Below are 27,949 nucleotides of genomic sequence, written 5' to 3'. Positions count from 1 at the left end.
ACTGTCATGCACCACACAGGGAACTGTGCAGAGTAAGCTCATCAAATTCGCCCCCTCCCTCAATGAGGAAAGGAATACGCAACAGCCTTTTGCCCCAAGTTATGATTCCCACACACCCGTTTAGCTAGAGCAAAAATAAGTTTATTAACTACAAAAGATAGACTTTAAGTGATTATAAGGGATAGCAAATAAATCAAAAGCAGATTACCTAGCAAATAAACAAAAAACGCAAACTCAGCTTAATATACTAAACCGATACGGTGAGAATCGGCTATTCATAACCAAAGTGATGATACAAGCAGGCTGCAGATTCTTAAGGGGCAAGCTGCACTTGCTTATAGTTTGGAATCCCCAGGTGTTCCATTCACACGCTAAAAATCCCTTTAGCCTGGGTCCAGCACTTCTCCCAGTTCAGCCTTTGTTCCTCAGGTGTTTCCAGGAGTCTTCCTGGGTGGTCAGTGAAGAACCAAGATGATGTCACTCCCCTGCCTTATATAGCTTTTGCATATGGTGGGAACCCTTTGTTTCAAAGCTTGGCTCCCATGCCAGTCAGTAGAAAAATACTGACATCCCAAGATGTAGTCCAGCACCAGGTGACCTGGTCACATATCCCCGTAGAGTCATAGTAGCCATCTCCCACTGGCTGTTTATCGCCCAGGTGGTAGATAAACTTCTCCTAAGGCCTATTGTTTCTTCTTAATGGCTCATTAACTTAAATGGGCCCTTCCCAGCCAGCAATCTAGACTGAGAGCATTTTGCCGAGCGGGCATTGCACAGGAATAGCTACATGTGAAATAGATACATAGTCAATATACATAACTTTGGATTCAAAAATGATTCAGGCATACAAATAGGATAATCATATTCAGCAAACCATAACCTTTCCACTGACAACTCACCTCACATAAAACACATTATAATTTTGATATAATTATATCATACTAATATCACTATGAAGAATATGGGGTGCAGTGTCACACATACAATGAATGAAAAGACTGACAATGAAATGAAGGAAGCATTCAGATACCACAGTGATGAGCACAGTATAAGAAGCTACATAGAACAGAGAATAGTAGGAACTCAGTCTGGCATGATCTTGTGCAACATCTTTGTGAGTATAGCAGGAAGTGTAAAGAGTAAATAGAAATTTCTCTTCTCACCCACTAATTCCTTTTCTCTGGTGACAGCACGGTTGACAGCTGTGATTGATGAGAGATCTTTGCACTTACCAGTGCTTGCAGGCAGTATGTAATGTGAAAAGAAAGCCAGTCTGAGGATACCTGGCTAGATTACTCTTTCAAAGCTTAGTAACAGAAAAATAAATATTTTAAATATAATGGAACCATTAACAATTACATAAAACATCATGGCCTTGATTCTCCACCTCATTACACCAGTGTAACGTCACTGAATTCAATGGATTTACACTGGCATAAAAGTAGTGTAATGGAGAATCAACCCCATAATGATTTACGTATGGAGAACATAATTCCTATCAACAGCAGGAATAATGAAAAAAATACTAGGGCAGACAAACTATGACCCAGTTTGGCAGTAACTGATGAAGAATATGATTAAAATAGCTGTTAAAGAAGTTTAATCAGCAACAGACATAATATCCACTCACATGGATGGGGATCACTCTGCCAGTCATGCATTCATCAGAGAAACAAAAATGACAAAACATTCCCCTTTCTCTGACAAGTGGCTGGGTGTCCTCGCTGATGGAAAGTGACAAGCTGTGCAGAGTTGAGTCCTGGGAGGGTAATGAATGCAAGACAACAAATTTTCCCAAGTCTACCAGGCAGACCTCAATAAGGCCACGGGATTTTATATATGTATAAAGAACGTGTGTGTGCGCGTGTGTGTACACACACATATTTATACATACATGTATGTGTATATGTACATGTACGTGTGTGTGTAAGTCTTAGAAAATGATTGCTCCTGAAGGCATTATTTCCCACTCCACTAAGTCAATGAGTATCTTGTGGGCTGAGAACAGGGGAGCCTGGTCGTTAAAAGACATTGACAAGGTAGCCATTGGGATGGACATTTGCGAACTGATCTCCAACCATCTGTTCAATTCACACTTCAGTTTACAAGCCTCATGAAGAAAGGTGAACAGTTGAGGCAAGGTGAGAAAGACAAAGAACTTATTCTTAAATGGGAGAAAATCTATAGAAGGACTGGACCGCCTCCTTGGTTTCAAGTGACAAAAACAACCAACCGCGAAAACACTAGAGAGATTTTTTTTTTTTACTCAAAGTGAATTGGCTCCCATGTAACAGGCACGCATACCAATCAAGTCTGTAACAGGGATAAACCAAAGTCTGCTTTATTCCTTATTGGTTTCTTGTAATCATTCGGGCTCTGCTCATGAGGCCCTTGATGCAAAATAAAATTAGATCTATAAAATAGGATGATTAATCTGTGTTAGAAGAAGAACCACCATCAGGGTTATGATGAGACGAGAGGCCCAACCGGGAATCTTAGATCCAAACACTTCCCATTATCTTTTGAAAAGTTCAGATCCATAAATATGCCTCTGCACTGTGGCTCATCTCTCACAACAAAGAGCTCAATTGTGTCATTTAGGCACTGATCTGGTTTGGAGCCATGTCACCCCTGGGGAAGATCAGAAAAGCAGAATTCCTCACCAAGCTCCCTGGGAACACAAGTACTGCTAAGCTCTTTCATAGGGTGCAGCTTACTTCCCCTGCTGCACCAGGCTTCACTGCAGGCCTGTGCAAAGGTGGTGTGTGGCAATGGCTTCTCTCTGCCTCCTTGGGTGCACCGTGTCCACCCAGGGTTAGCAGAAATTGAGCAGCCCTGAGTTTCAGGCAGAATTGACCTCCCTGTATCTCCCCACACTGTGTACTCGTATAAAGGCCAGGGAAAATCTGGCCCAGGCACAGCATGATCCCTAGCACCATACTGAGGCATTGGTCCAGTAATTATTAGGGGAAGAGGGCAACTTGCTAAAGCATCACTTCTGTATACTTATCTCTGTCTCACAGGTCTGACAATCAGCCACATTTCTGACCTAGCCTTACTCTACCCACCTGGTGAGGCCCGACAGAATCACAACACAAGGTAGCACTGACTGTAGAATTCCGTAACCCACCTACGACAGATGGAATAATGTCTCCTTGCCAGAAGGAGACAGTTTTGATTTTGATATTTTTCAAAGAGACAAGTTTGAAAATGACACAATAAAACAAAACAGCCTACTGTATGCAGCCCAAGGTCAAGATGTTTCAGAGCAGCCCAAGTAATTGATGAAAAAACAATACTCAATAAGAGGTGAAATGTTCTTGGTAACAAGTAGAACTGTATGAAACTTTGCAGTTTCACGTTGCAAGGGCTCACAGAAATGTTTTCTATGTTGTGAGGATATTATTTTGTAAGTAAAGTGAAATAGTCACAAGGTCAAAAAGCAGATGACGAGAGAAATATTTAGGCCCTATTCTTGGGTTCCTTCATTTTTGGGTAACAGCCTGAACAAGATGGGCCTGGTTTTCAAAGGTGCTAAAAACCTGTAGCTCCAACAGAAGCTGCAAATGCTCAGCACATCTGGTAATAAAACCCTAAACACCTCAAACTGGATGCCTAAAAAGGGAGGCACCAGGAACGAATATACTCTTTAGAAATGTGAGTTATATACACCCAGATCTCGAGTGGTCTCCATGAAATTTAGGATTTAGTGGGTTGGTTCCCCATTGGGAGAGAAATTAATGAGACAGTGAATCAGGAAATTTCTTCTTTGACTATTTCATTGAAGCCTAATCTTCTTCACAAAGAGAGGAAACACAAGAGTACAGTTTCACAGAATCAATTCTAATTGCAGAACTCCAAGTGGAGCACCCCATACACTCAGTAAGTATTGTGAAATCGAGCTTTTTGTTCTTAATTGGAATGAAACCAAATTTCAAAATATCAAAATCCTCCACAACATAGAGTGGGTTGTGTAATGGGTGAGTATGTACTAGACCTAAGTACGTAATAGCCCCTTAAGAAAGTTCAGCACTGTGGAGTGAGAAAAGATTGAACACAACTGCACAGGCAAAATGACCGAGCAAAAGACTAGCCTGTTTAAAGTGAAGTAGGCAGTGAAGGATCTTTGGTATTGAGGCCTGGGCTAAGTCCAGGCCATTTCAACTGCCTAATATCAAGAAACAGTTCGACTTATGTCCTAGATGCTTTTATGTTTTGTGTCAGTATTTCCTGGACTTGTAGAAAGCTGTATCCATCTCTGATGCTCAGCCATGCCATCAAGTGCAGTGACATTAGGTCTGGAGTATCTGACCATGATGCTGGGAGAACAGGCCTTGGTGGGCAGGGAGCTGGATTGGAGGCTGAATAGACATCTGCAGCAGATATGTAAGCCAGGACTGGCCAATATGGAGCCACCAGAATGATCATGGCTTTGTCTCTCATGACGTTTGAAATCACCCTGGGACTGAGGAGATAGTATACAGCAAGTCTCTGTCCCACCACAGGAAGAAGACATCTGGTAATAACCCTGAACTGAGGCCTCATCTACAGCTAAAGTTCTCACATTTTTCTTGGTGGGGAACTGAACAGAGGCAATATTGATTGTGTGATGGAGTGTGAAAAGACCATTTGTATTTGGTCAGTGACTGCTTGCTCAGGAAGTCTGCTAAGACAGACTTTTCTTCTGGCTTCACCAATGTGCTGGGGTACCAAGAGTCAGCTCTAGTGAGGACTTTGTCGGTGCCTAGGGAACTGGTGCCAAAGCTAGTGCAGAGGGTTACATTGCTGAGGTAGGCCTGGTCTACACTAACCCCCAAATTCAAACTAAGGTACGCAACTTCAGCTACGTGAATAACATAGCTGAAGTCGACATACCTTAGTTCGAACTTACCGCGGTTCAGACGCGGTCCACACGCAGCAGGCAGGCTCCCCGTCGACTCCGCGGTACTCCTCTCGCCGAGCTGGAGTACCGCAGTCGACGGCGAGCGCTTCCGGGATCAATTTATCGCGTCCAGACCAGACACGATAAATCGAACCCGGAAGTTCGATTGCCAGCTGTCGAACTACCGCGGTAGTGTAGACCTGGCCGTAGTTGCCGAATTGGCTGCATGGACAACCCCAGCAACCCCAAAAATCTGTAATGATTTTGATGAGGTTTTCTTCTCTGCCTTCCTCTCGCTGCTGGCCCATGCAGTGCGGTATCTGCTGAGAGGGGCACTCACTGAGGATGACCCTTGGGTTCCTGGGAGGGGGAATATCATGTTTGGTTCTACAGTGATGCTCACTGATTACTTGAGTAGATGTAGCTTGAACCTCATGTCCCTTGACGTGTGAGACTTCAACGAGAAGGACTTTCACACCACAGAGGATGTGACTCTTCCCCAAACAGAAAAGGTTTCAGCTATCCCCATCAACAAAGGGGATGAATCTGTTGCAGCTCAGATGAGACTTAAAATGTGAAGGTTTGGAATCTTCCAATACTGTTGACGTGAGCACCTAACCCCACTGTACTGGAGATATGTAGTGGGGGTCTCGCTCTGTCTCGTCTTTTTATTTGGGGTGGGGAGAATGTCCAAACTAAAAGAATTAATAAAATAAGGAAAGGGAAGAAGGATTTGTTCCAAATAAAAACAGCGTAGAATGAGTTTGAGGCTCAAGGAAAAAATAGCAGGTTGAACACTTACCAGATTCTATCCTGCTGCCATAGACAGTAAAAGGACGCCGAGGGAGGGTCATGGTTGCTCCACCCTTTATATCCTCACACAGGAGCACAAGGAAGCATAGGATGCATTCAGAGCCCCGATGGACACTTCTATAAAAACAATCTGATCTCCAATGCTTGCAGCACAGGTGCAACTACAATGGGATCCACACTGACATATACTCAAAGAAGAAAACTTTTTGAACTGCTTATTTTGTTAAAAAAAATAAAAGCTGCTACCACTGGTATTTCCTTCTGTAAATTTATACTCTTTCATACTGCTAAAACACAGGGATATTGCTTATTTATTCAATGATTAGTTTACATAGACAGAAAATATATGGTTATCTGCAGCTTGTATTGTTCAACTTTATTTATAATACATAAATCTGCTAATATGTACAAGAATTATATTCAGAGACTGTTGTAAAATTCAGTCATATTTTATCATGCCTTTCCCACTGACATTATCACTCCAGATCATCCTGCCCTCTGTAAAATTCACAAAGCAATCAAATACCATGTAATATCCCTCAGCATAAAAAGCCCAGACGGTTTGAGCTAGAAGATTGAAGTACGTTAATGAACAAGAGGCATGGGCATAATACGCAAGTTTGCCCCCCCCTTCAATAAAAGGGATGAAAAAACTAAGTCAAGAAAGATTTCCATGTGTTTTTAGTCAAACTGAAGGAGTTCCAATTAAAAATAAAATGCCTGAAGTGTTAAAATGGTAACACCCCAAGAGACTGAAACCAACATCAGCAGACATGGTGAGAAGCATAGCTGCCCTTTTAAGTGAGGGTGTGTGGCCACCATTTATTATGCAATTTGTTCACAAGTAATGGGTACTGTTGGATCCCCAGTTAGACAATCATGTAACAGTAATGACCAGGATATATGTCTGTTACCATTTTCTCTAATGTGGACTTTGCCAATATGATCCATGCCTTTATCATATTAGACTATAACTGCTACCACACTGCACCCTACATAGCACTATAGCTTGACACAGTTGCTGACAGGATATTTGCATTAGACTTAGAAATCACTCCTCTCTTCTGCTGGTTCTAATTAGTCCATACCTTTTGATCTTTAGGTCAAGATACAAAGCCCATGTGTTCCACAGGCACTTGGAGAGGGAGGGCTGGAATTTATGCACTAGGGTCTGCAGCTGGAGTGGGGTTTTAAAAATATTGTTTCCTGAGTTTTTGGGGGAGGCTGCTGTATCTATTTTTGTATTTGGAATATATGGCAAAGGTGCATAGAGCTTTGGATAAGTGCTTTCCTTAACATTTACACAAATCTAAACAAAGAAAGAAATCTGTTCAAGGCAAAACATGTATCAGACAGTGCTTCCTTTAGTCCAGTAGCCCTCAACCTTTCCAGATGACTGTACCCCTTTCAGGAGTCTGATTTGTCTTGTGTACCCCCAAGATTCACCTCACTTAAAAACTACCTTCTTACAAAAATCAGACATAAATATACAAGTGTCAGAGCACCCTATTACTGAAAAATTGCTGACTTTCTCATTTTTACCATATAATTATAAAAAAAGTCAATTGGAATATTAATATTGTACTTACAGTTCAGTGTATAGTATATAGAACAGTATAAACAAGTCATTGTCTGTATGAAATTTTTGTTTGTACTGAGCTCACTAGTGCTTTTTATGTAGCCTGTTGTAAAACTAGGCAAATATCTAGATGGGTTGATGGACCCCCTAGGGGTTCTCAAACTGGGGGTTGGGACCCTTCAGGGGGTCACGAGGTTATTAAACGGGGAGTCAGGAGCTGTCAACCTCCACCCAAACCCCGCTTTGCATCCAGCATTTATAATGGTGTTAAATATATATTAAAAAGTGGTTTTAATTTATAAGGGAGGGTCGCACTCAGAGGCTTGCTATGTGAAAGGCGTCACCAGTACAAAAGTTTGCGAACCCCTGCCCTAGAAAATCTCTGTGTACCCCAGGTTGAGAACCACTGCTCTAGTCAATAGGAACTCAGCTGTGGAACACTGCAAGCAGCTCATCATTTTGGATGAGATACTATGCATGTGTTTCATATCTCCACAGTTTATAACATCAGTATTTCAATAATTACAGTATTAAATGGACTTCAAGAGAGTTTTTTCCTGCGGGATAAGATTCCTTTACTAAAGGAGGTTTGGCTCTTTCAAGGTGGGAGGGATAGCTCAGTGGTTTGAGCATTGGCCTGCTAAACCCAAGGTGGTGAGTTCAATCCTTGAGGGGGCCACTTAGGGATCAGGGGCAAAATCAGTACTTGGTCCTGCCTAATGAAGGCAGGGGGCTAGACTCAATGACCTTTCAAGGTCCCTTCCAGTTCTAGGAGCTAGGATATCTCCATTTATTTAATTTAAGGTGCTGAATATTCTGGCCCTAAACCAGCAACATACTTAAGCATGTGTTTAATCTTAGGCAAATAAGCAGATCCACTGAAGTCAACTGAGACTGCTCACATACTTAAAGTTGTGTGTGTTTCAGTGCTCTACTAGACTGGGGCCAGAATGCTGAGATCCTTGCAGGCCTGAGCCCTAAATCTCTACTGAGAGGTAATCTCTGTTAAATATTACTCTTAAACAAAGCTCCATTGAATTTGATTTCAGGTTTTAAAGTTCATGTTATACTTGCTCATTTAATATTAACACTATTAAGCCTTAGCCTAATTGCTCCAGCAAATAGTTTTTACTCAGATGCATGGTCCTATATACTTCACTGGGCCTATTCCCATAGTATGGACTGTTTGTGTGAGTAAAACTGTGCAGAGTTTGGCCCAATGGTATTTATCAAACAGATTGTTATGACTGGATAGACGAACAGCATACAATACAATACCGCAGTCCTATAACTAGAACATATTATAGGTCTTCATTCCACAAGGAAAATTGAGCTTGCTTTGTATTTAATTACCACATCCTGTGATAAAACACAATTCCACTATAAGCAAAAAATGTAAATGTCCTACTTACAACACAGAATAAGGAAACTTTTAGGGTTTGAAATACATGTGAAAATTTTCACTCTGCACACAAACTTGACAGCCAGTTCTCTGAATTATTTAAGCAAGGTTTTGGCCTAGATGCTGGCCCACACTAGGCTCTTAGATGTCACTCAACCCCCCTGACTTCTGACCCCTAAGGTATACAGCAGTTTTTTGTTCATCTGATTTTGGATGGGCTGGGGTTTGTTACCACTTTCCAGCTGTTACATTTTAGACCAGCCCAGGATAATAGTGGGGGAAATAGTGTTAAGCCGCCACCACCAAACACTGCACACCATTGGTTTTCTTTATTTGGATGGGGAAGGGGGAGTACTAGATCAAAACTGAACTGGGGTGGATTAATCAAGTCCCAACTAAAAAACTACATCATTTTGTTAATCCTCATCACCCTCCCTTTTGAATCTTTCACTCACTGACTCCGCTTTCTACCAGCGTATCCAGTTCAAGTTTCTTGCCCTAAACTTCAAGATCCCTCAAAGTTCTTCACCCTTCTCTGATTGTGTTGCTATCACATTGCCCACTTCTGCCTCCATTCCATCAATGTCCTCAGCCACAACAGGGCACTTGTTCACGTATCCCATGAACGTCTTCACGCTTTCTTCCAGGCCACCCTTAACATATTGAACATTGTCCTTAGAATGACCCACAAGTCTGCTGCCCACCTCCACCTTCAAATGCTTTTCCAGGACCCACTTCTGCAGTGACAACTATAGAAATCAGTGAACAATGGCTAGGCTGAGAGAAAGCTGGGGAAAATCTATAATATTAATAAACCAGAAGTTATAAATATCAAATACAGTATTGCTAACTCTGAGCATTTAAAAATCATGCATCAGGCCTCAAAAACATCATAACATTGACTTAGAAAACTATGGGATTTTTAGAAATAATAGATGCCAGGTTCTATTTAGTTGCCATCCTGTAGGATTCGTGTTTCCAAAGCTTTCTCTGCAATTATAGGGGCTAGAAACTTTTTTTTAAGGAAATCTGAGATTCTCACATCATATATGTCTCCAGGAGCTGGGACTTGAAAGAAAAATATCTATTGATGTGAGACTTGTGATAAAATTGTGAGAGTTGGCAACACTACTATATGTATACAAAAATGCACACATGAACAGATAGATAAATAGCATATATTTGATGTTCACAACCTACTACAGGCTTTGAAGTCTCTGTGCCATTAAAGTACAGAAAGCAGCCTGGTTAATTCTAATAATTCACTTAGAAATGAGTACCTTGCATGCCTGCATGTTATCGTCACTTTGCAAGATCCTCTTCCCCTGCCCATCTCCAAGCCTGAGTCTTATGAGACCCAGTAGAAGGAAAGGAGGAGGAAATTTATGTCCAAGGAGGTCCCTAAAAGAACTTCATCTTCAAAGAAAATAAAGCTCAGGACCCTGAGTAGGGACACCAAATTTACTCACTGCAGCATTTAATCATGCTGCCACTCACACATACAACATAAACCGCCCTTCGCATGAGGATGCCAGATACAGCCATTTGCAAAAAAACCCAAAAACAATCAATACAATTTTTTAAAATGAGATTATGAGCGGTAACATGCAAACAGGTCATCGTGAGAGCTGATTTATACTTAGCTAAAGAGACAAAGGGACAAACATTCCAGGAAACTTGTGTGTACAAAAATATACAAATGCAACCAATATAGAAAAATAAAATAAAATACACAGATTTGCACATACAAAAGAATTAATCGTGTGTGAAAAGGAGGAGGTTTTCACAGGTACTACAGATTTATGGGTACTACAGGTTCAAAAACATTTTACATATCAACATTTTTGAGCTCTCAATCTCTCCCAATTAATCTAATCTGCAATGTATGCACATGCCATAGAAAAGGAACAAAGTACAGCTTATCTGTCTCCTATTTACTATGGTATTAGTTTCTGCAGCAGCATCCACAGACTTTGATGCCTTACACTGTCACCCTTGCAATGCCATTTTCCTTGGCCAAGGCAAAGCATGTACTTCAAAAGCCTTCTTCCTCTGCAGCAAAGTTTATACTAATGTGAAAATAATGGTACTTATACAATTTCTTAAGTATGGTATGACAAACAGGAAGAAAGATACACTGTGATCACTGCGACAAGTAGGTTCTTAGCACATTTGTCCATTAAGGTAGGGCATGTAATTTTCTTCATTTATTCTAGATGTCTTCCGTGTATTTCATTTTTTAAGGTTCTTGGGCACTGTCTCAGTGTCCCATTCTTAGCCGAGGGGGCCGGCAGCGGAGAACCAAAGTCCAAGAATCTGCTGCAGACCTCTTCGCTCAACAACTGCAATGGCGGTGGGGACCCCATGCTGAAAGCGCTCGGGAGCGAGCAGGACCGCTGTGCCAAGGACCCCAACCGCCATGACGAGAACATGAGGCCTTCTGCTCATGCCCACTCGGACAGGCTGAAAAGGGGCGACTCCGCCATGACCCCGGGAGGCGCTTTGCACATCTCCTGCAGCTGCCCCTCCCCACACCCTTCCCAGCCAGGGAAAATGACGCCCTCCTCTGCATTCCCGCCCCAGTCTGTCCATTCCAGCATGTACACAATGAGAGCCAATAAAGTCTCTAAACTTCAAAATTTATCTGATGTCAAAAGCAGCAGGTCTAATGCATCACACGTTTATGTGATCAACCAAGTTGCTGGAAGTTAATTTGACATTAAAATGATAAACATGGTTAGTAAAGGAGAGAAAGACCTACAGTAGTCAGATGCACTAGGCTAATTAATCTCTGATCTGTCATAAAGATTCCTTAAAACTGGAATTCTAGCATCACCTGAATCAGCAGATTTGGACTCACCTGGCAACCCACATATCTCACTATATGATAAACAGGAGTAGGACAAGGTCAAGTGGTTAAGTGGATTAAAGTTTATCTTTTCTCCTTTGAGATCCTGGTAGGAATCCAGTCTGAAATTGGTTTGTTGGGTCAATTCCCCAATGGACAGTTTATATCATAAAAACATCCCATAACTGAATACTGCTATAAAAGGCAACATAATCAGTTTCTACTCTGGGGAAACTCAAGATTGATTTAGAAGTGACAAATATGTCTCTCTCACTGAAAGGGTGCTCTTTCTAGGTCATGTTAAGATCATTTGTGAGGCTGTGTGGGGAGGTTCTTATAATGCCTGCATAATAACCTGTAGTGGAATGTCATAAATAAAAGACTCAATTGTCAGTGCAGACATTCCTATAACCTTCACAAAATGCAAACTCTCTCTCCTCTAATCTAAACCACTACCTGTAGCTAGCTGCACGCTGTACTGATAAATCTCAGCCACTGCACTTAATGGCTATTTTCAATTACAAAGCCAGGATTATCATTATTAGGAATTATGTTTCTCTGCCTTTATTTTTTAAAATCTTTGGCCTAAAATGTAGATTTCTTGGGATTGCATTTTTAAGATCATGGGGATTCAGGAGATACTCATGAAAAGATACTGGCTAGTGACTTTTACTTCAAGGTATTCCCCATGAATATTAGCCTAAATTTGCATTGATTCTCGTGTGATGTTTTTATGCATTGATTCTCAGTGAAGATTAGGAGACGGATCTTTTCTAGTATAAGTATCCTTGGGTGAAACTATGTATCAAAAGTGTTCACATTCTTACCTAATCAGGAAAAAATAGCATGTTACTTTTCTGACCAATCACCGCTAATCATCACAGCTTAAATTTCGAATTTGGAAAATCAGTTGCTTACAGCAAATTGCTCGTGATCAACTCAGAGAAGCTTAAACATAATTTTAAAGAATGTGCAGAATATATTAGAGTAGCAAATCCATTCAAGAAAATTGCAATCTATTTACAGAGAGATACCATGAATAGAAAGGCAAGGCTAAATTTGTTGGATAAGTTGTGCTCTGTGAATTATTCACTCACATCTTGTGACAAGTAATAAAATGCCTCAATTCTTTTCTGAAATACACATTCTTTTATAGTTACTGAAAATGCAAATCGTAGAGGAATTTGTGTGTGTGCAAAAAACTTAGTTTACTGCTTTCTCCAATCAAAGAAGTGAGACATTCCAATTTATCACTGCTGTAGCAATTACATTTGTTACCCACAGTAGGCTCAATCCTGCTCGTATTGAAATCACTTTAAAGCACTGACTTCAGTGGAAATAGAAGTAGGCCCCAAAGGCCAACGGTGAAATTCCTACTTTAGGGGGACCAGGATTTCACCCCATACTCCATTGTGTGGAATGGAAGGAAGGCAGCAAAATGGTGCAGACCGCTTTAAGCAGCCTGCTCCCACACATTGTGACCCAGAGACCAAAGAAGCTCCTCCATGCAAAAATCACTTGGTGGAGGCTCCATGAAAGGACAACAACTGCATGGCATCAATTCCCCTGAAAAATGGGAATTACCTGTGTAGAATAATACTGACTAATCGGTAATGTTGTATGTATGTTTCCTCTCCTGATTTAAGAACCCACCCTCAGGGTAAGCCTCAAGTGAAAAGGCCACGAAAACATGAGCACTTCAGGAGCCATGTTGCCATGAAGTGTGGGGGTTGGGGAAAGTATGGAGACAAATGCATCTTCAGGGATGACCTTGGTCTCCAACAGGTGTCTTAACATCCACATGTATCTTGTGCTGCGGGATGGGGGAAGCAGATTCCATCCCCAATACAACTATTTGGAGGAAACTTTGCCACTGAAAATTTATTGCTTGTCTTAACCCTTACACGTTTTTTGTGCAGAGGGGGCAACCTAAACCTGAACATATTTCCTTGTGACTCAGAAAAACCAATTTCTCTTATACCCCTATTAGGGCACTTCCTCATTATTCAGCAATGTTTCCAAAATAAATCAGACACATAGCAAAGAAATGGGGAAAAAATGATTACATTTAAAAACTATATATATATTTTTTTACAAGGGACAAGAAATAACATCACCAGACTTTTCTGAGGATTTAATTATTATTACTTATTAACCTTGGGTGCTAGCAAGTCGAGGCTATTGTATGACTGTTGTATCGTTACTGCTAACAACAGTTAACTACTGTACCTGCTGTGCTGCTGGCACTCATTTTAAATCCCACTGAAATCAGTGGAAGGTTAGAGCACACTTGGGTAGGTTAATTCTACTTCAGTGTATCTAGAATGTTTGGAATCAGTGGTTAATATAGTACATAAATCTTGTCAACTCCAGTGAGTTATCGGACATACAAAAACCTGTGAGACAATTCTTATTACATATATAGCAACATTTCCCAGTTACAAATTCTTCTTGTCCAACACAGGATTTAGACCTTGTGACAGAGTGCTGAAAGCAAGCAGCTGACCCAGCACTCTGGTCACTTAGGCACTAAGTTTCGCCCCAGAGAAACCCTGATTGAGGGACCAAAAACTTAATTACCTAATCAGACTATGGGCAAATGAGCTAAGGGGCTAATTATCCCATCAGCTGAGAAGGTAGTTAAAAAGCACAGGAAGGAAGTGCAGAAGAGAGGGGCTAGTAGAGCCTAGGGGAAGCAAGGTCTCTGGCTGGTGAGATTGCTTCTGCTTCCTCTCCCTGGAGAAAGGGCTGGGGATTGAATGACATTGTGGGTAGAAGTGTTGCACGGGGATTGTGATGGTCGTAACAGAAATAAAAACTCTCAGAGGTGCTGACAATCAAAAGATGTCCAAGACTGTTTGTAAGAAACTCCAGGGCAGGAGATGAGCGTCCCCAATTACAGGCCCTGATTTAGCAACATACTTAAACACGTGCCTCAATTTAAGCAACTGAGTATTGACTACTGAAGTCAATAAGACTACTAAAATGGTTTAAAATAGTCACATGCTAAAGAACCATGCTGAATTAAACATTTAGTGACATCACTTTGAAGAACAAGTAGCTAGCCTCACCAGGAAAGCTGTTCATTAAATGCAGCTACAGTAGGCCTTAAGATATTACTGTAGGAGTGGATTTCGTAAATTTGCTAAGGTGTCAGATTTTAAAACTGAAATTTAACAAACTAGATTTGCCAATCTGATGAGTATTATAGCCAATATTAGAATGGACTCTAATACAATAACCCCTTCTCTATTGAATCCAGGAAGCAACAGCCTACTAATTTAACACTAAGTTCTTTCCAGGTCAACTTTTATCTTGAACAGCATTTCTTAAATCAGGCCACTCAGCAGAAATGCTAAGTTCCTGTTCTGTTAGTGGGCCATGCAGTGGTGAGGTATTCCATACTATGCAACATGACACAGAGGATCTGTCTTTGCAGGCCTTGTTGCCATGAGGATGAATGCAGTGGGCATGCTGAAAATGTGGCTAGTGGGTTTTTATGAAGAGCAAAAGGACCAAAACTTCATGATGGAGAGGAGTAGAATCTCACTCCTTTCCAATATCATTCAATATCTGATCAGCTATATGGTTTTTAAAGCCCTGGGTTACATATATATTGAGGCTAAGAATTTATTCCATCAGCTGTGCTATACTTCAAAGCAATTTCCTCACAGCAGCTTGACTTCGCTCCATTTATCAGGAGTTGGCACATAGACAGTAGATTGGATGCTTGCATTTACTACTCATTTCCTTTTTAAAAGCTTGGTAAGTAGAAAATTATGTCTGGATTCAAAATCTCCAAAACCTCGAAAATCTGCACAAAGCCTCAGAACCCTCCAAAATCAAGTTTTAGTATTTGAAGCATCCTCCAATTTTGAATAGAAGCCGCATACATTTTTATTCAGTGTAGCCCTTAGCAGATATAATACATTGTAGGAGGTGGTGCAGGACGTCACCCATCTTTAAGAAAATAGTGATTCTTAACATGAACAGGACTAATTTTTCAAAGGATAAATTTAGTACATACAGTTAATGTGCAATTAAACAACTAATTGAGCATACAAATACAGAGAACTATTTTCTTAAGTGAAAATTAAATACTGACTGCTATTGAAAATAACCAACTATTTGCCCAGGTGCATGGCTTACTCAGAACTCAGGGTACAGTCCTGCAGAGAGAAATTCCAGGCACTCAGTAGAGACCCAAAGGCACCTATTTCGGTCAGGCCTTCCGTTTGGAGCCCAACTATCCATGCAAAACAGTACCAGGTTTTCAAAACATTCAGGGAAAAACTGTTGCATCAGAACTACAGTGGTCAGTATCTTCTTTTGCTCATTAACTTATTCATTCCCTCCTTTGCCCTTCTAATAACTTGTTTCTCCCTCCATTTAAACAACCACCAGATTTTGAAACCAAAGAGGAAGTAAGCAGCAAATGACAGTAGATTTTTATTGATTAAACTAACATTTTGGTTTCAAATATTGATGAGTTGTTTCTACGATGATTTTTTTCTACAATTCCATTTCCAACTCCTGCCAGATATTAACTGCACTTTGTCAAGACCAAGCCTTCAAAATATTGTACTTGTTCCTTCACAAGAATCTCATTGGTTCCCAGCCAATGGGAGCTACAGAGCCGGTGCTCAGGGCAGGGGCAGCGCAAGGGGCCCCCATGGCCGCCCCAATGCCTAGGAGCCCGAGAGACATGTCGCCGCTTCTTGGGAGCCATGCGGGAGCCGGATAGGAAGCCAGCCAGCCCTGTGCCAAATGGACTTTTAGTGGGCCAGTCAGCAGTGCTGACCAGAGCTGCCAGGGTCCCCTTTCAACCGGGTGTTCCGATTGAAAACCAGACACCTGGCAACCCAATTCCTCCGGAGTGGCAAGAACGCATTCAAATGTCTCCCCTATCAGCTTTCAATGGTATTTCCTGTGTTTACTCCCATTCAAGCTAAGTAGAAAAATATCTAGTGTCCTAACTCCGAGATTTTAGAATGCTATTTCCTCAATTACGTTGTGCTAACCATAAAAGTGAGGAGGGGAGGGAGAGACAAACAAATAATGTTTTTAAAAAATGGATATTAACATAATGTATTGAAGTTAAAAATTAAGACATTTCCCAGTGTAAATATTAAAAATGGGCATTTTTTGAAAACACAAAGGATTTTTAATATTTACTATCTAGCAAAACCTAATTCATAAGTGCCTGCCAATAACCCTTGCATAAATGCACATTTCCAAAAACTTTATAACAGTTAAAAAGCAATTATGTTACTATTTATGAAGACAGTAAATTATTAAAATAAATATAGATATTTCTGCAATAAAACAACATTTCATGTAATGTATTTTTTAAAATATGTTAAACTGAACATTTTTAAGCTAGAGTGGTTGGGTCCTCGGGGCTATTAAAAGTTAATTTAGGACTGAAGTTACGCTTTATATTGAATCCCAATTCCAAATGATTAAATCATGATTGGTATCTATGAGATTCCTGATAAAGTGAATCAGGCCTTTAGTGCTTCTGAAGCACAGAAATAAGTTTGCATGTTGCGATTACTGTCTCATTCTCACCTGACCTAGAGGGCAAGATTGCTGCTTGTTTCTTGTGTCCATTCCGGTTGAAACAGGGGGTATATAAATTACATGGGCCATGCACCTTGAACTTCACACCACTGTGGGGAGAGCAGGGCTGCTACTACCCTCCTGTCTAGGTCAACATGCAGTGCTCAGAATCTCTCCCCACCCACCACCTCCAAATGCACCCAACAGGGCACAGTGAGTTTGTGCAGAGGGCAAGTAATCTGCTACTGTTACAGTAAGGGAACAAACAGGAAATGAACTGTGACTCCGAGTCACAATTCATTCCCAGGAGCAGGGCAGCTATGCCAGCCCCTTACTTAGGGCAGATTGTGAAAACATAAACTGGCCCTAAAGCATTTATCTTTTTGTCATCCTGCATTTTATAGCATCAGATTAGGAAATTTCTATCTTTGAACTGAATAGATGAGTCTGAATGCTGTCTCTTGAGTAGGTACGTTTAATCACCAAATGGTTTACTGGTCACCTATAGTGAAATTCATCACCTTTCCTCTATAGTGAAATTTATCACCCTTCCTCACATAAAGATCAAGTGATCCAGCTTATGGATTTCTATATCTATGGGATATGGAGGGTAGATTCAACAGGAAGGTCAAAGTTCAACAACACAGCTCCTCTACAGCCACTACTCCAGCTGCATCCCCCATTCTGGATCTAAACAAAATGTAGGGCCAGATTCTGCAAATGTTACTCGCACTGAGTAGCCTTTACTCATGAAGTCAATGGACATCTACAGAATCCAGCCCAAGGTTAGTTTCATAGTTCTTTCCTTTCTCCTTCTGCTGCTGGCTCCCCATCCCGTAAACTGTCTTCAATAGACCCATATAAAATACTAAGATGGGATCAAACCAAAAGACTCTATCCAAACATCCCAAAATGGGTTTAGAATTTGTTCCCAGATGCAAATTTTGCAGTCTGCCAAATCTCTATAATGGACCACACAAACGCTGAAGAGGAGTGACACTTGCATTTTTTGTGACATTATCAATCTGGATCTGGAGCTGAATTTTGTGGTTGGCCAGAACTGCACAAATCAGTGCCATGGGCAGAACAAAAACTGCATATCCAAAGACCCAGAACACTGAAGGCTTCAAAAATCCAGATCTATATCCATATTTTACAAGTTCTATATAAATTGTCACCCAGTGCGTATTTGAATGAACAACTGTTTTCTGCTTTTTTGCTGAGTATGATCTATAAAACTAAGGAAATGTGCTTCTTGTGAACTCAGGCCTAGCTTTGCTAGTAATAAAAATGTATTGTTGTCTTTTGGACTTTCTCCAGTGGACTCAATAAGGAGAGAAAGAGAGGAGGTAAAAAAAAAAAAAAACCAATATGGGGGAGAGGAGGGGAATATGAAGGACAATGAAAAGATAGAGGAGATTGCAGTAAAGAGATACACAGACAAACAGATTGACAAAGTAAAGCGGGGTGGGGGGGAAAATCGAAAAATAAGGGGATAATTGTAAACTACAGGACAAGGGTGATGTCTCTGCATATACCTGCCATGGTAGCACTCCACTCTTGATTGGGACCTTTGGACACTACTGTAATATAAATACAATAGTTTTAATATAATCATGAGAGATTAAAGTTCATTAAATAGCGAAAATGTGAGTTACATACAAAATTTAGGATGAAAAACAGGAAATAAGAAATTATAATTCCAGCTCTGCTTGGAATCAACTTTCTGTTTTAACATGCTGTAAAACAAAGTACGTGGAAGAAAGAGAAGGAAAAAAGGCAAGGAGGAGGGGAGGGTCTGGAGAAACAGAAACGGAAGACTCAGTAAGTACATAAACACAAACAGAATGAAGAACAGTTTTAAAAAATTCAGGGGTGAAATCCAGGTTCTACTGAAATCAATGGGAATTTTGCCAGGGATTTTAACGGGCCAGGATTTCATTGTTACTGGCATTTAACAATGAAATGCAGCATAAAATCTACGCGCGAGGCTGCTGCACATGTCAAATTCTGACAATGATTACTGACCTTTCATACCTTTCATGTATGTAATGAGATTGGCTCTAAATAAATTTAGATAAATAACTGAAATTATTCAGTTGAAAATGGCATTTTCATTGAGACAAAGATTGTTTCTATTCAAAAAATATTAAGCAGCTATTTTATGAACCGGTGTCCTGGTCTTCATTGTGATTTCTGTGGCCAGTGGAGCAGCTCTGGATTCTTTTAATTATAAAATCTGGAGATACTGGTCTTTTATAATTGCTTCTGTGAATTGGGCATGAAGTGTCTTGTTTAATTATTTACTGAGCCAGCAGAGTCTTTTGAAATACCAAACTAATGTAATTCTTATTTATAAAATATTCACAATAAAAAAAATAGAGTTTTTAACATCAAAAATATAACTCAATGTTTATATAATATTTGGATCTTAGTCGAGTCTCAGATGAAAATGAACAAACGTGTTTAATCTCTGTGCTCTCCACCAATATCAGAAATGGAAGGAAGCAAACACACACACACACACACACACACACACACACACACACACACAGCCAGAGAGCAAGGAAGGAGGGGAACAGAAACTACACAATATGCTCATTCTGAGCGGGCAGTCGGCCTTTTATATGTCTCTTTAAAATGTCTTTCTGGTTGTCAGCTATATCAGAGGATGTGGCTGGCCTGCAGTGGAAGTGGAGAGCTAAAGTAAAATACAGAGGCTTTCGGCAGCATGCCCTCACACATTTGATGGCAGAAAACGCCGTAAAAGTTAATGATGTTTTCCTCTCTACAGTTCTTCCCTCCCTCGGAGGTAGTAAGAATGGGAAGGAAAGCTACAGAGCCAATGGCAGCATTGCCACGGGGCCAACTTGGGTATGTATAGCATATACAATTAAACCAGATAAAGCAAACAATAGTGAAGACCAAGAACTGTCTCATTTGCAGCCTGCCTGATAGGCCCCATCTGTTTATTCCTCCTGTGCTGTATTTTTATTGAAGATCACTTCACAATTTCAGTGTCTGTAGAGCACAGTCATAGCAAGTTAAGCAGCTCTGGATTTTGAAGGCAGCCCAGCGGGCTTGGGAAGATCCTCAAAAGCCTGAAGTTAAGCAGGCACAGGTTGCACTCAGCTTCACCTCAGGGCATGTTTAAGTCTCCAGCAGGCCAAGTACTAGATATGATGTCTGAGTCAGAGATTTCAGTCTAAGACGACATGCAAATTTCAGACAGACAAGGCTCCAGCTACCCCTGCTCTCAGCCGCTTCTTTTCTTGGATTCATTCCCTCTCTCTCCTACAGATTCCTTCCCTCGCTGTAAGGTTTACACCACCCAGGGAAAATATGGCACTCTCAACAGGCAACCTCTGATACTGCATTATACAGTTCAATAAAACAGATGGCATATCAAAACTGGAACTAAGCAAACACCGCAGACACTTGCAGGAAAGAGTTAAGGAGTCTATTAAATGCCAACAAATACTGGCCTGCTGCAATAGAGATGGCAACACAAGGCCCCATTTTAGTATCTGGAAATGAACAACAAAAGAAATTACTCAGATAAAGTACATCAGACATGTAACTAACCTTATAGAGTAAAGGTGATTGTCCTAGCTTCAGAAGTGCGATTTTATTGGTCACATTTGTCATGGCTTGAATCAGGACTAAATCTTCTACAGCCCCATACTGCACATCAATTACTTCTGCCTGTAAAGAGAAAAGGTAATTAAGGCTCTATTTTAGCCATTTACCATTAATGCTTATCCATGGTGCATTAGTCAGCACAAGAGGGAAGTAATTCTACTGGACATCAGCATGTTGCGCACTGACTGGTCCGTGTGGACCCTGCTACTGTGCACTAAAAGTTCCACAGTGCAGAGCAATGTTGTCCCGCATTAGGGAACTTTTAGCATGCAACATGTTAGTGTGCACTAGAATTCACATCCCTTTAGTGAGAACTGACGCACGGTGTAAACAAGAATTCAGTGTGCTCTTGCCACTGAAACAAAATTACCCGTAAAGCAACAAAGTGCTTGAGCAAAGTTCTATGATTAACTTATCTCTATTTCCCAATCATCTTTAAAAACTCCAAAGAGTTTGAGAATTAAACATGACTGTTAAATACACTTCTTTCAGCAGTTTTCCACCACAATCATTGGCTGTGATTTAAGGAGCCCAACAATGTTCACCTAGGATAGTGATTTGGCAATGATTCCTGTAATCTAAGTTCATTAATGTAAATATAACATTCCATGCTCTACACTCACTGGAGCTGTAGGATCCAAAAATCAACAGAATTATGCAGATGCAACCAGAATGGAGAAATCTCATAATTCATTTTTGAAGTGAAATCACAGATTCATATAATATTTCAGATAAGCAAAAATGGTTATATTAGTCACGCAGGACAATACCCTAATTCCCCCCAGTCTGCCACATTTGTCTTGGGAGATATGGTTCATATGGTTCTTGAGCTATCTGTGTATAGAATTAAAAACCCTGTTTCTAATTATCTATCCATCATCCAGGCATTTATGATGAGATTATCACTGTAGTATTTGAATGACCGCCTCTGAAATTCTGCCATTAAGAAATGGACTTTAAAATTTTTTGGCGACTTCCCATGTATGTGTAACCCAACCCATGTGGAGTCTATAATTCCTTATTGAGCTACTGCATAAGAACACTGTGAGGCCTTACTAAATAGTGTTTGTAGAGGGCTATATAAGTCAAAATATTATTAAAGCCAAGCACTAGGAGAGGTGGAAAAATAACTCACAAATTCTTTTTTATACTGGAGGATTTCTTTTCTCCCTCCCCTCATAATTCAAAAACGACAAAAGAGATTTTGCTCATTGTTTCCACAAAAATTCACCTTTGGGCAGAAAGGAAGCATGGAGGAATGTCAGCCTTATGTTGTCATTTTGGAATAATGTCCAAATATTGTTGTTGTCAGGACTAGGGATATAATGTACACTGTGACCACCACACAGAAATACTTTACCAAGAAATCAATCATATGAACAGCAACAAATCAGTGCAGGTACAAGAACATTCTTTCAGTGTAATAATTTAAAAAATAATAATTAACAACCACCACCACACACCCCTCAGGGAAACTGAATAAAATCAAAAGAATTTATCAAAGATAGATTCAAATGATCCATAGAGGAACTGTACAGTATAAAAAGGGCTTACCCCTTAGTAAGCAAATTTTGAGCAATTGTAAAACCTTAACTTTGGTAAATGTAAAGGCCAAATTTTTCAAATGTAGACATCTAAACAAACTTCTTTTTAGAAGCGGATTGTGGATGCAAAGCACCTTTGAAAATCAGGCTATTTAGCTAGATGCCTAAATATATATGGAGTTAGGTGCCTAATTTTAGGCACTTACATCTGAAAAATTTGACTGAAATCTATCTCAAAGTCTGAGTTGAACTGGTAAGAAACCCACATCTTGAAGCCCCTTTCTTCTTGAGTTTACTCTTCACTAAATTTTCAAGGTAACAAGTTTCTTTCTAAGACTGAAGCACAGGGATTGCTGGGATGCAAAGCAATGCATCACGGGGCATCGGGACTGGACCAAGGATGCCCCACGACTCCCTCCACCTTCCCACAAGTCTGAGCAGCAAAAGAGAAAGAGGTGCTCTGTGGGATAGCTGCCCAGAGTGCACCGCTCCAAATACTGCTGCAAGTGTGAACATGCTATTGTGCAGGCAGCTGTCAGTGTGAACACACATCAGTGGTTTTCCTTCTGTGCTCTCTGAGCGGCGCTGTAACTGCTGGCGCTGTAACTTTGCCAATGTAGACGCGTGCCCTAAGTATGCCATGTATAGTGAGTGCTGCCAAAACCATGATCTTGACGTGTCATGCAATGTAATAAAATGCTTCAGCAACAGGAAGACATTACCTTTAAAAATCAAATACTGAAATGCAAGGGCAGAAAATCTTATAGTTTACACAGCTGATTTTTAAAAATGTGTTGTTTCTAATATCTAGAGAGTATGAGAACTGCTTACTAAGAAAACACAAATGGGAGCTATAGTTCAGATAAAATGTAAAGTACATTATTGGTGTTGTGAACATGTTATTTGAGAGAGATGACAAAAGCATAGTTGATGAGGTTTTAAAGATAGGTAAAAACATGAAATATTTTCCACTACACAGATAATCCCAACTGAAAAATCCCACAGAAGGAACATGAGCATAAACCACCCCTGACAACTGAGAACAAAGAATTCACTAATGTACTGTATGGAAGTTTACACAAAATTTTACATCATTCTATAGCTCCCAATTTTTCTTTCACAAAGTGCCCTTAGAAAATACATACTATATACAATAATTACTTGGAGTCTCAAAAGCCAGAATGGTTTGAGAGGTTATAATAAAAATATATATGCTGCATTCTGAGGAGGCCTCTGATCTAGCTCCTTTGTGAAATGTGCCTTTTCCACTTATCCTCAAGCAAACTGAAAATCATAGCTTTCACCGCTCAGATGAAAAAAACACATTGGATTTTCCCCAGGCACAAATCCATTTACCAAGATATAATAGGGTAAATTGTCAATCCATTTGCTTCCACAATGTGCCTTTGTGAAAATGAGGTGCTCATTTATATTCATAAGAATGGCCCTACTGGGTCAGACCAAAGGTCCATCTAGCCTTCTTCCGACAGTGGCCAGGGGCCCAAGAGGGAATAAACAGAACAGGTAATCATCAAGTGATCCATCCCCTGTCTCTCATTCACAGCTTCTGGCAAACAGAGGCTAGGGACACCATTCCTGCCCATCCTGGCTAATAGCCATTGATGGACCTATCCTCCATGAATTTATCTAGTTCTTTTTTGAACTCTGTTATGGCCTTGGCCTTCACAACATCCTCTGGCAAGGAGTTCCACAGGTTGACTGTGCGTTGGGTGAAGAAATACTTCCTTTTATCTATTAATTTCATTTGGTGACCCCTAGTTCTTGTGTTATGAGAAGTAGTAAACAATACTTCCTTATCTACTTTTTCTACATCAGTCATGATTTTATAGTCCTCAATCATATCTCCCCTTAGCCGTCTCTTTTCCAAGCTGAAAAGTCCCAGTTTTATTAATCTCTCCTCATACAGAAGCTGTTCCATACCCCTAATCATTGTTGTTGCCCTTTTCTGAACCTTTTCCAATTCTAATATATCTTTTTTGAGATGGGGCGACCACATCTGCATTCAGTATTCAAGATGTGGGTGTACTATGGATTTATATAGAGGAAACATGATATTTTTTGTCCTATTATCTATCCCTTTCTTAATTATTCCCAGCATTCTGTTTGCTTTTTTGACTGCCACTGCACATTGAGTGGATGTTTTCAGAGAACTATCCACAATGACGCCAAGATCTCTTCTTTGAGTGGTAGCAGCTAATTTAGACCCCATCATTTTATATGTATAGTTGGGATTATGCTTTCCAATGTGCATTACTTTGCATTTATCAACATTAAATTTCATCTGCCATTTTGTTGCCCAGTCACCAAGTTTTGAGAGATCCTTTTGTAGCTCTTCGCAGTCTGCCTGGGCCTTAACTCTCTTTAGTTTAAGATGCCTCTATTCAAGATGCCTCAGCTTGTATCATTCCTACTAAGTACTCCTAGTTAGGCATTCCCACCTCTCACTTCCCTTTGTATAAAAGAACTATAAGTGTACACAGCTAGCTATTTGCACAGTTCCTGCTTCACAAGTTATGAGCTAACTTCCTGGTGAATGCTGTATCTTGATCTAAGACACTATATATTGTGCTTTTCTAAGTCAATACATGATCTCGGCAGGAACTAATTGATTGAAAAGTCTTACAAAAACATGATTTACGAGGTACCAAGATGGTGCTCGCTGCTGTACATAATACTAAGGAATACATGATTTTTTGCTTCAAGGAGTTTACAATGTAAATTAAAGGTAGGATCAAGAGCTCAAGTTAATTAACTATTCCCATGAAAAACCTCCATGCATAAAGGGTGTAGTTCACTTAAGAACAGTTGTTGAGTATAATATATGTTAAGGCATGGGAATGGTTAATTATAAAAGGTAATTTAATTACTTTTCTTCCACTTAAAGGAACTGTGAAAGTTCATTATATTAAGGGTCCTTCTTATGTGAGTGGATCACCCAAGGCTTCGGTCAGTATCTTAATTCTAGGAATACTCATTCCCCCTGTATTTCTCTATAACTTCGAACTGGCTCTCTTGCTCTCAGTTCTCTTCGATAGCTCATTTCACCTTTTGGGGGATATGGATAAACCAAATGCACTTGGTCTACTAACCTGAACCACCAAATCTGAGTACCAAAGTAAGATGTCATATGTAGTCAACGGGTGCCCTTAAAAGATATTGCTAAAAGTTTGTGTAACAAAACCTCAGTGGGGCAAATGACAACACTGCCCTAAAATCTAGTATTAAAGTTACCAAGTGCTGAAAAGAAACATACGTTATGTAAAACCATACAACAAAAAGACAACTACTGCTTGTTGAACCAAAAATTAATATAAATATATATATATATATATATATATATATATATATATATATATATATACACACACACACACACATACATATACATACATATACATATACATATACATATACACACACACTTTTTTTGGCTGTTCAGTTTGCTGAATATTTTTTTTAAAAATGGTCAGGTTGACCTGATTTTTTATATATATATATATATATATATATATAATCAGGTCAACCTGACCATTTTTAAAAAAAATATTCAGCAAACTGAACAGCCAAAAAAAGTTCAAACTAAAACAAAATGTTTTGATTAGTTTTGGAGCTTTTAAAAACTTTTGGGTTTTTTTTAAATAAAACTGAAATGAATTTAAAAAAAAAAATTAAATAAAAAGTAATTTGGAATTGAAAAATCAAAATGTCTTGGTTTGAAAATGTGAAAACAAAAGTTTATTTTTTTAAACTTTTTTTGAAGTCCCCGCCCCAACTGAAACAATTTGGTGAATTTCACATAAATTCACAAAATGTTTCTGTCAACCCGAATCTGCATGATTGAGAAAAAAAAAGTTTAATCCAAAAAAATTCATCCAGCTCAAAAACCATAGAAATATATTGTTAAGGTATTTTACTAAAGCGTGTTACCTAATCTATTCAGAAATCTAGGTCATAAAACGCAATTTATGCATTGTGCAACTATGTTTAATTTCTATATATCCCCAACATAACAAATCCTAATTCAATGAATACAAAGATTGGATTTTTCCTTTTTGTTTGTGTTTTCAGAGATGCTTACAACAGGATATAATCCTGATACTATACATTCTGAATATGAAAAAAAACCCCAAACATTGGAGGCAAACTACTGAAAAACTGCTCTTCTTTGGTAGAATAATGCTATTTAAAAAGAAAGAAGAAATTATCCTTTTAGGTGCCAAAAAAGAACTCTTGTGTACATGGTTTAGATATGCAAAGGTAAATCCTCTTATGCTAAAATTGTGAAACTACTAAACAACGAGTTGTCTCATCCATTTGAATTGGGTACTTCCTCTTTGAATTATGTCATGGTATGCAGTTTGAAAGGCATGACTATTTAAAAACAAACTCTGATGCACTGTATGGAATGAAGCAGTATCTCCCTAAGCATGAAATGAAGTAAGGGTAGGTAACAAAACAAACATTTTTAGAAGAAGATTTTATTATTTTTCGAAATCCCAACAAGATATTTGAGGCATTGTAAACAAACAATTACATCCAAGAAACTATATTAAAAGATTACAGCTGCAAAATGAAGCACAGAACAGCAGAAGGTGCAGTAGAGTGCTTCTGCTTTGACTTCTGCTGAGGACAGTTGGCAGAGAATGAGAGAGCTGGAACTGACTGCCTATGGCTGCCACTGTACACGCTCCAGCTGTCACCATCCACTGCCCAAGAACAGTTCAGACAGTGGAGAATTATGGCCATAGAGAATAAAACACCACTAGATCTGTTATTGAGGAGATTTAACTATTCTAAATCTACCTGCCAACTTTTTGTCCTGCCTTTTACCTTGTCCTAAAAACGAAATTAAAGAGTCTTTTGATGTTGTGGGCATGATTCCTGTCTCTCTCTTTAAGTTGCAGCAAAAACAGACACATGATGCAAACAGTGTCAGAGAGAAGAAGGAGAGGGCAGATGATGAAGGATTTTTTTCCCCAAAGATAGGTTATTGTTTCTTGTTTCTGCTGGAAAATAAACCCAACCATATTTTCATTGATCCACGCCTGATTTAAAAAACAATAATAAAAAAGTTGTTCTTCTAAACTGATTTCCTCCCCCCACGAAGCACAAAAACACTAGCACCCCCCAAACCCACTATGCTTATAAATGTTCCAAGACAGACTACCTCCTGAGTCTTCTGGGGAGTTTTGCATTGTCTATTTAGTTCATAAGCAATTCATGATAGGAACTCTATGATTTCACATGCTGTGTCCAGTCAGCAAATAATAAGGTATTACATCTGATATCTTTCATAGGTATCCTTTCATTCATTCGTGGGTCATCTGGAAGGGCTCGATACACTTTCAAATAAACTTCAGGTCATTGCAAAGAGAGATCCCTTTATCAAAGCCCCCAGTTTAAAGTGTAGGGATGAAGGTCAAAGTTTTCAGTTTCATTTATAAGGGAACATAAATTAGTATTAGTAAATACTAATACTAACCTGGGCCTGATTCTGATCTCTCTTACACTGGTATGAATGAGGCGTCACCCTAGTGAAGATAATGGAGTTACTTCGACCTTAGTTCCTCCTGTGCTGCTGACACATTGGGCAGTCCAGTTCCTGCACTGATTACAGTTGCCCTCTAGTTGTGGTAATTCTTCCCAGGTGATGCCA

At 39.7% G+C, this 27,949-nt stretch overlaps 1 protein-coding gene across 1 annotated transcript in view; it reads right to left on the bottom strand.

Annotated features, from left to right (window-relative positions):
- Positions 1-27,949, bottom strand: part of NAALADL2 (N-acetylated alpha-linked acidic dipeptidase like 2) — a 550,593-nt gene that overhangs the window by 392,632 nt on the left and 130,012 nt on the right. Inside the window, exon 3 of the mRNA XM_065411094.1 lies at positions 20,672-20,791. Within this exon, the coding sequence (XP_065267166.1) occupies positions 20,672-20,791 (120 nt within the window). The remainder of the gene's footprint in view (positions 1-20,671; positions 20,792-27,949) is intronic.

Source organism: Emys orbicularis, chromosome 9 (genome assembly GCF_028017835.1).
Source record: "Emys orbicularis isolate rEmyOrb1 chromosome 9, rEmyOrb1.hap1, whole genome shotgun sequence".
NCBI classification, from domain to species: Eukaryota; Metazoa; Chordata; order Testudines; family Emydidae; genus Emys; species Emys orbicularis.
The sequence above is the reverse complement of the archived record's forward strand: the minus strand, read 5'-3'. Positions and strand labels throughout refer to the sequence as shown.